The sequence below is a fragment of the Siphateles boraxobius genome, unplaced genomic scaffold (assembly GCF_051911475.1).
Source record: "Siphateles boraxobius isolate OS27281-9 unplaced genomic scaffold, OSU_SipBor_1 32, whole genome shotgun sequence".
Lineage (NCBI taxonomy): Eukaryota > Metazoa > Chordata > Actinopteri > Cypriniformes > Leuciscidae > Siphateles > Siphateles boraxobius.
In genome coordinates this window covers 165,567-174,548 of record NW_027508942.1, presented here as the reverse complement: position 1 = coordinate 174,548, position 8,982 = coordinate 165,567, and the positions used below count along the sequence as shown (strand labels likewise).

The window sequence follows — 8,982 nt, the reverse complement described above, 5'->3', positions numbered from 1 at the left end:
GATAAATGTAACAAAAATGCATGTAACACGCTTTGAAAATGTGAAATATCATAACAGAAATATTATTATCCCGGAGATATTTCATATTATTCAGTGGCCAGATAAGAGGAAATGTAGCCGAGTCTATTATTTTAAAAATACTAATAATTTTGAATTAGTCACAGGCTAATATTGATTTTGTTAAGCCTTGGGCCTCTGTAGTAGGCTATGTAAAGCGGTTTTAATAGATATTCCAATCGTGGATTTTATTTGAAATAAATCTAAATATTGAACACATGTATTGCGATGATTTTGCATCGAACTGTGTCCTACTCTCTTTAGGACCAAGCGGCTCCTCTGCCCTTATTCCTGGCTTTGGCAAAGAACCAAGTAGCACAAGTGCCGACTAGCCAATGGGGTTCAGGGGGAGGTCCGTGAGCTCTGACCAGTCAAACACAGTCACTTTCCATATATGGCAACTCATCACCATGGTAACGTGTGCTAAGTTGCAGCAGTCGTGTCAAAGTTCACTATATAGAGAGCTCAGTGAGCTGATCAGAGAGAAAGCATTCTGCCAGCCCAGCGCCTACAAATCGCAGTCACTTCCTAACCTCCCCCTTTTTAACATATTTGATCACTTTGATTCTCTGTTCTCTCTCTTATTATTTTTACGCGCATGAAGGAGGTTCTATAGGTTGTGATCTTTTTGTTATATTATCAGTCCTGCTTGCCGGAGAGTTGACTTCATATTTGACTCGAGCATTGGCTGCAACTGCGCGCGGCTGCTAGCGCTACCTCGTCTGAAGAAAAGGAAGAAGCAGCAATATTTTTTGGCCAGTTGTTGGTTTTTCTTCAAGACTTCACGCTGGAACTTCTCGCGCTTCGCAAGTATCTTTGAAAGCTCCGTGTTTCTGTGCGTGCGAACGTCGCTACACGCGTGAAGTTATCTGTCCTGCTCTGTTCATATCTTCTTCCGCCGTGTTTATTTTCCGTTTTATCCTTGATGGGTTTACTGGATGGATGACTGCAAGTGCCCCTGGACTTGGCCTCTAAGAGCAAGGCTCGGCTCGTCTTTGCTTCAGTTTTAACCACATGTCAGGTAACGCTATTTCAGTCAAGAAATAGACTGCTGTTTGCCGTCGGTACGCAACTTTGAACGGACATTCAGACTCTAACCGACCGCGCCGATCCTGAATTATTTATTTTATCTTGCTAAGTGATAAAGGCACCGTGCTTCGTTACTGTTTTTTTTTTTAAACAAAGCATTCCGAAACCAAAAACGGGGAACAAAAAGTTTTTGTTAACGTTGACTGATAGATATGGCAATGGTAGTGTGGAGAGGCTCCCAGGACGATGTGGCCGAGACCCAGGGCACTCTCTCATCGCAAGCCCAAGGAGGACTATCCCTTCCGACCCCTCAACCAGGCCAGCTGGGTCTAACGGCCTCTCAGGTTGCCCCTCCGACCCCTCAGACACCCGTTCAAGGACCCCCGAACAACAACACACAGTCCACCCCGACGAACCAGACGACGCAGTCGGAAAAGCAGCAGCCACAGCATATAGAGTGCGTGGTTTGCGGGGACAAATCCAGCGGCAAACACTATGGCCAGTTCACTTGCGAGGGGTGTAAAAGCTTTTTCAAACGGAGCGTACGAAGGAACCTCACTTACACATGCCGTGCCAACAGGAATTGTCCCATTGACCAGCACCATCGCAATCAGTGTCAGTACTGCCGCCTCAAAAAATGCCTCAAAGTTGGCATGAGACGGGAAGGTATTCGGATTTTTGTTGTTTTACTGATGTCTTTGTCTTTCTGTATGTAGCTGTATTAAATGCATGCAATCTACGTCCCCCTTGTATTTTGTCCCCGACTCTTCTCTCCCAGTCTGCCCGACCACAGCACGCGAAGGAACCGCCTATAGCGGTCGAGAGTGAGCGTTATCACGGCGCCCTTAATGCTCGAATCATGAACAGCCTCTATTTCGCATTTTACATGTTCGCAACGTTAAATTGATTATCACTTTTATTCGCCGACGAAAATATGGTCATTTGTGTTGATTTTTAATAATATCACTGCAGATATGCCGTGCAGTTATGGCGAAGGAGTATGGAGAGGCAGCGTCAAAATCACACACACACTCACGCACACACACACACACACACACACTAGGCTAGGGTCTCCAGATAGACCACAATCGACATCGCTCATCTCCAGGAGAAAAGTAAATAATAATCACTATTGGACTTTCATAGTATTTATTCGAATAATCGTTCCGCCAAGCACCCAGTTCGCTCGCAGATTCTCAATAGACAGCAGAACTGACTATGTCGCTAGCTAAATAGGTTAAGGGTTAGCATTCATGCCTTTCTTTGTGCATGTATTCACTGGGCTCATGTTGTGAAACGTAAACACAAATTAATGTACAAGTACACTAAAATGAAACATTTGCCAATATATATTTTTCTATTAACTTAAACATAGGGTTTGTCTATAATTATTTTGTGTATAGTGGACGGTGCAGAACATTATTGTAAGCATATCAAGAGCCTAGCTTTAAATAGTTTAACTTAACAGTAAAATCATGAAGGCTACTTTGTTAGTTTAAAAGTTCTGCACGTGTCAAGTGACATAGTAGTCTAATTGATTACATTATTGCTATTGGTGTAGTTCCCTAAACAAATTGTGTGGTAACAACACACCACAAGTGAACAAAAAACAAGGTCAAGCTGTATTTTGTTGTTGTAGAATTCAAGCATCAATATCTACAGTTTCTCTTTTTACTGCAGCCGTGCAAAGGGGACGGATGCCACCCACACAGCCACACCATGGTCAGTTCGCCTTGACAAATGGGGACCCACTGCACTGCCATTCCTACTTATCCGGATATATCTCTCTACTACTACGAGCGGAGCCCTACCCAACTTCTCGGTATGGCAGTCAATGCATGCAGCCCAACAACATCATGGGCATCGAGAACATTTGTGAACTGGCAGCCAGGATGCTGTTTAGTGCGGTGGAGTGGGCCAGGAATATTCCCTTCTTCCCAGACCTCCAGATTACCGACCAGGTTGCCCTTTTGAGGTTGACCTGGAGTGAGTTGTTTGTGCTCAACGCTGCTCAATGCTCCATGCCGCTCCATGTGGCTCCACTTCTGGCGGCGGCTGGGCTCCATGCCTCCCCCATGTCTGCGGACAGAGTGGTCGCCTTTATGGACCACATTAGGATCTTCCAAGAACAAGTAGAAAAGCTCAAAGCTTTGCACGTTGACTCTGCTGAATACAGTTGTTTAAAGGCCATCGTTTTATTCACTTCAGGTAAGTTTTCATTTTCAAAACGTGTTTTTAATCATCTATTTTATTGTGTTTCTACAGTAAAGATAATTTAGTATTTTAATTAAAATCTAGAAAGTATATACACGTGCTAGTTTCAGCCTATATATCTGATAGAATTAAGTATTCAAATGTACACGTCATAATAGATACGTAGCCTAAGTGTAAATATTTTACAGAGCTCTCTGATAAAAAAAAAAAATCAGTTAACAAGTAAAATTATTTAATCTGACAAAAATGTTTTAAAGCATCGACGTATCATCAATAGAACACTGGAGTTGTATTTAACACTGAAGAATTTATTTTATTTTTAAGAATGAAATGGTGACAGAATTAATATGTTCTGACAGCCAAAATATTCATATTTATATTATTTTAAATATACATTAAAAAACATATTTATACGCGTAAAAAATAATAGAAGATAGGCTATAGCCTACTTTTAACTATAACGCCTATTACGTAGTTTTGATAAAAACAAATGTAAATACAAATAATGTCAGAAAATGAGCACTATCGACTTACAAAGTCTAAATTGGAGCTTTAATCATTATTTGTTGTAGTTCCACAATACATCAACATAATATGATATTGAAGGGCAATCAATTATTTCTATTTATTTGCAATGACAGATATTAAGGATGTCATCTCGAAGGGAGGGTGTGAGGCTGTAGGAAAGGGAAGAAAGGCCTAATGCTCCGTTTACACACATCACAGCCCAGCTTCACATTGGAGCCGATCGTTTAAATTGATTGATATATTCACGTTGCGATAAACACCAAACTTTTGTTTAATCGTCCTTTAGTGTGGAGTGTCGACAAGACATTTCTGTGCGTTGTTAAAAGCTCACAGTTCTTCCTTGTTTTGTTAGGATGATCTAGGGATCCACGACACATGCTGGACTCGTTCCAGAACTGGGTCATGACCCCGACTTCCTTTCTTTATTTGTGTATCAGAGAGCTAAAGCGAAAAAGTTTTACAGATTTAATGGCGAATATATTCTTTCGGAAATTTATGACTGGGAAAGGTTTAGTAGCCTACCAGTTGCACAATAAATAGCTAGGCTATTACCACAGTATGCAAATACGCTGTTTTAATTTATTTACAGATATGTTCCCTACGACAATAAAATATAAATGAATCAAAACCTAAAATAAAAAATATCAACGGAACTGTTCCTAACATGCTATTTTTAAAAGTTGATGTCATGTAGGGCAGCGTTTTGCAATCGCTTTATTGATTTACAGTCTTCTACCACCTCTTGTGGGTAGCTTGCTTTCTCGAGTTTGTTGTCGTTCTTTAAAAACAACTTTCAATATTGTCTAAAAGTTCAGGACTTAAGGTTTCGCAGCGTCTGTAAATTTTCTCAAATAAGGCAGATATAGTAGCCTATTATACACTTAGTCTTTAAATTTCTTAACATTATTTTTTGTTTACATTGCTCTTCTGTGTTCATTTTTTTTTTTGCCATAATATTATTACCCACATGCTGCTAAATTGTCCTTTTTATGGGGATTAGATGCATCAAGATTCAAAAGGTTTTAAAAACGTTGTTACTCATACAATGGAATGCACACTCAATTAGGTCTATGTTTATAATAAAAATAAAAATAATTAAAAAAAAGAAGACCAGCACAACTCCAGAGTTTGAATGTATCTCTAATAAACTAAAGTTAGCTCGAATGGCACATGTGATTTTTGTGCCTTGCGTTTGTTATATGATGTGTATTGTGCAGTACGTAATTGCGTACTTAAATTAAATAGTAGGCTATGTGTTACTGTAAACAACTTGCCGTTTTGTAAATGAACTGTCCAGGTGTGCAGTTAATGTAATAAACATTTGATTATCTCTCCATTCCTTATAGATGCTTGTGGCCTGTCAGATGTGGCCCATGTGGAAAGTTTGCAAGAGAAGTCCCAGTGCGCTCTGGAGGAGTACGTTCGGAGCCAGTATCCCAACCAGCCAACTCGATTTGGGAAGTTATTACTGCGCTTGCCCTCTCTCCGTACAGTCTCCTCTTCGGTCATAGAGCAATTATTTTTCGTCCGATTGGTAGGTAAAACCCCAATTGAAACCCTCATCAGGGATATGTTGCTGTCGGGGAGCAGTTTTAACTGGCCTTACATGTCGATTCAGTAGGCAGAAGGAGTGATCAAAGGGGCTGTGACTACAATAGTTAGCGCTTCTTTTGTAGAAGGAAACGGCTGTTACACGAGTTTACTTTCACGAAGAAAGACTTTCATACAATGACTGTGAATTTTAAAATTGAGACATTCAGTGAAGCCTCGAAATCCAGAGATTGCTCCCTGTGTCATTCTGAACAGTTGGTTCTAATGTTTTTTTGTTTGTTTGTTTGTTGTTTTTGTAAAAAAGAAAAAAATACAAAAATGAAGAAATAAATAACCCACTAAAATTAATACAAAAGAAAAAAGACTAAAGAAAATAATTCAAGGATTTTCATAATCCTTTCTGGACAGCAAAACTAAAAAGTGCATTTAAGCGACAATTTGGAAAAATTAAGAAAGAAGAAAAAAAGGTTGCTTTTCTAAATTGCTATATTGTCCTGTGTCCATGTATCTATAGCTGTTTTTGTAATTTTTTGTTTTGTTTTTGTTTCTCCTTTCTGGTTCCAAACCGGCCTATGTGATTCTGTAGTATGCAGTTGTTTATTTTAATTTTTTATTTTATTTTTTTGCTGTTTTTCTAATAACCATGGCTTCTTCTAAAACAGTTCAGAATGTAAAGACGTTCTTCGAGAATTAAAACTAAATCCACAGCAATATAGGCTATGCTTAATGCTGCAAGCGCACTTACTCTATTGATGTCCCTTAATGAGCAAGAGTAGGGATTATTTTCATAATCAACTCAAACTTATATCCACAAAATGCCAGAGCACTAGTAATGCATCATTTCATACCACTCTTCTGCCTGATATAGACACCCCCCAAATCATAATCTTCCGAAATGGATGCAGGAGCAAAACTATCATTTTGTTATATGCGCCATAAAAGTGTTTGCAAAATGTCACCGGTTATTTTTGTTGTTGAAAGTTTTGACCTGTCTCCATTTTTTTTAATATTTTTTTATATTTGGATTTGGGGATGGTCGACAGCCTGTAATGCAAATAGTAGAACAAAGTGTCGGATTTTACAGTTAAGGAGACCCCCACTTAATATTTTCAAATGGATTAAGTTGCGCATGCACATGAGAATTCTCGCTCACGTGTTTTGCAACAGTAAACTGTATTTTGAACGTGGGGGGAGATGATGGGTCATCATTCTTTTAATGATAAAGCAGCAGTATTAATAAGACGTCCCTATAAATGTCCCTCAACACTGAAAGCATTAAAGTGCCTGTACAGCGCAAATGTGTTATTAACGGTTACTGAAGTCTATACACCATGGGGAACACGCTTAGAATTTACAAAGTAAGTCTTATAATTGTTCATTTCACTTGAGGGAAAAAAACACAAGTAGAGGCAGTATTCTTGTAAATATAGGTCAATTAATTTCAAGAACATTTTCTTTATACAACGTATATGTGATTAAGAATAAAACTGTGGTTGCCAATTTTTTCGGTAATACAAATGTCTTCAAATGAGTGACAGACTTAGCTAGTAGCACTGAAAGTTCTGGTTGTAATGTACATACATATTAAGACAAATGTTTTTTTTTTTTTTTCATGTATTTAGACTGTGAATGCATGGCCACAGGTCGCTAACCTATTTTATCTTTGATATATATATATAAATGTAAATGTTTTTGACTGTATAGATATAATCTGTGCATTCAGTACACTAGCCCTTGTATTTAAAAAGACAAAAAATTTGAAAAAAAAAAAACGTTCGACGATAGGTTGACACTTAACAGGGTGAGCTGGTTTGGAAAGGGGTGGCTATTTTGACTTGGTGTTCTGCTCCTTTTCGGTCTGTAACAGATGCCTTGTGTGTGTATGTGTGAAAGCTTGCAATTTCGTCCTTGTTTTGAGGCTTTTCTTCAACACACAAGACACCATGTTGTGATTGGATAAAAAGGGATCATATTGTGTAGTTGATTGAACAGTTATTTGGGCTGTTCTCTGCCACATATGGACCAGTGAATGATACATGATTGTAATTATGAACAGTTTAAACTGACCCACGTTTTTATATAAATATATAAAATATATTACTGCAGGGTATTGATAACGTATAGATACTTTTTTATTATTATTGATTATTATTAATTGCAAGTGATATACGTGAGTGTGTGTGGAAGTTTATAGTTGAAAACAATTCTTGTTTGTTTGTGTTAGCTTATTGTAAACAAGCATTCTGCTGTAAATTTGTTCTTGGTATTAAATTATAATTTATGAATTTGAAATCAAAAGGCTTTCATTGTTGTGTTATTCATGACTAGCGGACAAATCTGTCTCAAACTGCTTGGGTTTGTGTGTGTGTGTGTGTGTGTGTGTGTGTGTGTGTGTGTGAGAGAGAGAGAGAGAGAGAGAGAGAGAGAGAGAGAGAGAGAGAGAGAGAGAGAGAGAGAGAGAGAGAGAGTTGGGGGTGCGAGGGTAACTCCGAGTTTTGGCATGGGAAATTGTCCAGGTTACGTCTACATTTGGCTATGTAAATACACGTGCAAAGTGCTGCAGTTTCAAGTGTGAAATATCCCTTTGATTTGCCCTCTAACACTTTACTTTTTACACATCACCATTCATCCATCTTTGATTAAAAAAATAAGGAAATTTCAAGTATCATGTCATCCCTACTTACCAGGTATAGCTTTTGTGTATATGCGCAGATGTTCTTGCTCATTGCCTTGTTGGGTATCACTTTCAATCTAAATACATAAAATCTTCTCAGAGCAGGTACTGGCACGTCGGAACTGAAGTCGCGATGAAATGCGAACATTGGACGTTCAATACATGTCAAATGAAATGCCATCTTGTTGTAAGCGTGACAAATGACAAAATGCAGCCCACTGTTTGTTCTACCTCGAAAGCAGTATTTTATGTGTCACATTCAGGGCTATCTGTTAGAGGACACCAAGCGTGTGAAGCTATCCTGTAAACTGCACCTTCAACTTGGTGTCCTATTAGTTGAGTCAATATGGCGTCTTGCAATCCAACGCAAGCTATACGGCTCCCCGGAGCAAAGCGGTGTCTTGTAATTGAAACCACATTGCTGGGAGAAAAGGCCCCTCAATCGACACCAAGGGCCCAAAAAAAATCTAGACAGCAACCGTGTTAAAGTTTTTGTCTGGAGTCCAAGAGTCCTAAAATTCTGAGATATACTTCATATTTTCATAGCCAGTGTAATTAAAACTTTTCTTTTTTAGCGCAATTTAACAAGACCATTGCGAACTCGTTAGTTTCTCCTCTTTTTTCAAATTCTACTTATTTGGTATAGCTTTGACAAAATAAAAAGAAACATCCTGACCCAAAGACACCTAGTTTTGATATTAGATCAGACAAACTGAGGATAGGCTAAAGTAACTTATGATGGCTGAGAAATGGTAATCAGACCACTACCACCATTGATTTTTCCCCCAACTGCGTAATAATAGGCCTAATAATAATATCATCAATGATAATAATAACAATAGGAGCGTAGCTATATTAAATTAACGCTATTTATATTCCATGTAAATTCTATTTATTTATTTATTTAGCTGCTTTATCAGTAAAGATTC

General features: G+C 38.4%; 1 protein-coding gene across 2 annotated transcripts; it reads left to right on the top strand.

Annotated features, from left to right (window-relative positions):
* Positions 1-508: 508 nt before the first annotated feature.
* Positions 509-7,677, top strand: nr2f2 (nuclear receptor subfamily 2, group F, member 2). 2 transcript variants are annotated; one of them, XM_077194399.1, is made up of 3 exons: positions 509-1,752; positions 2,767-3,294; positions 5,175-7,677. In XM_077194399.1, the coding sequence occupies exons 1-3, from the start codon at positions 1,299-1,301 to the stop codon at positions 5,447-5,449; spliced, it is 1,257 nt and encodes a 418-aa protein (XP_077050514.1). In that variant the 5' UTR covers positions 509-1,298; the 3' UTR covers positions 5,450-7,677. The 2 variants fall into 2 exon arrangements, with proteins under 2 accessions (XP_077050514.1, XP_077050513.1); XM_077194398.1 differs by having other exon boundaries at positions 720-1,752; positions 2,749-3,294.
* The last annotated feature ends 1,305 nt before the right edge of the window (positions 7,678-8,982 follow it).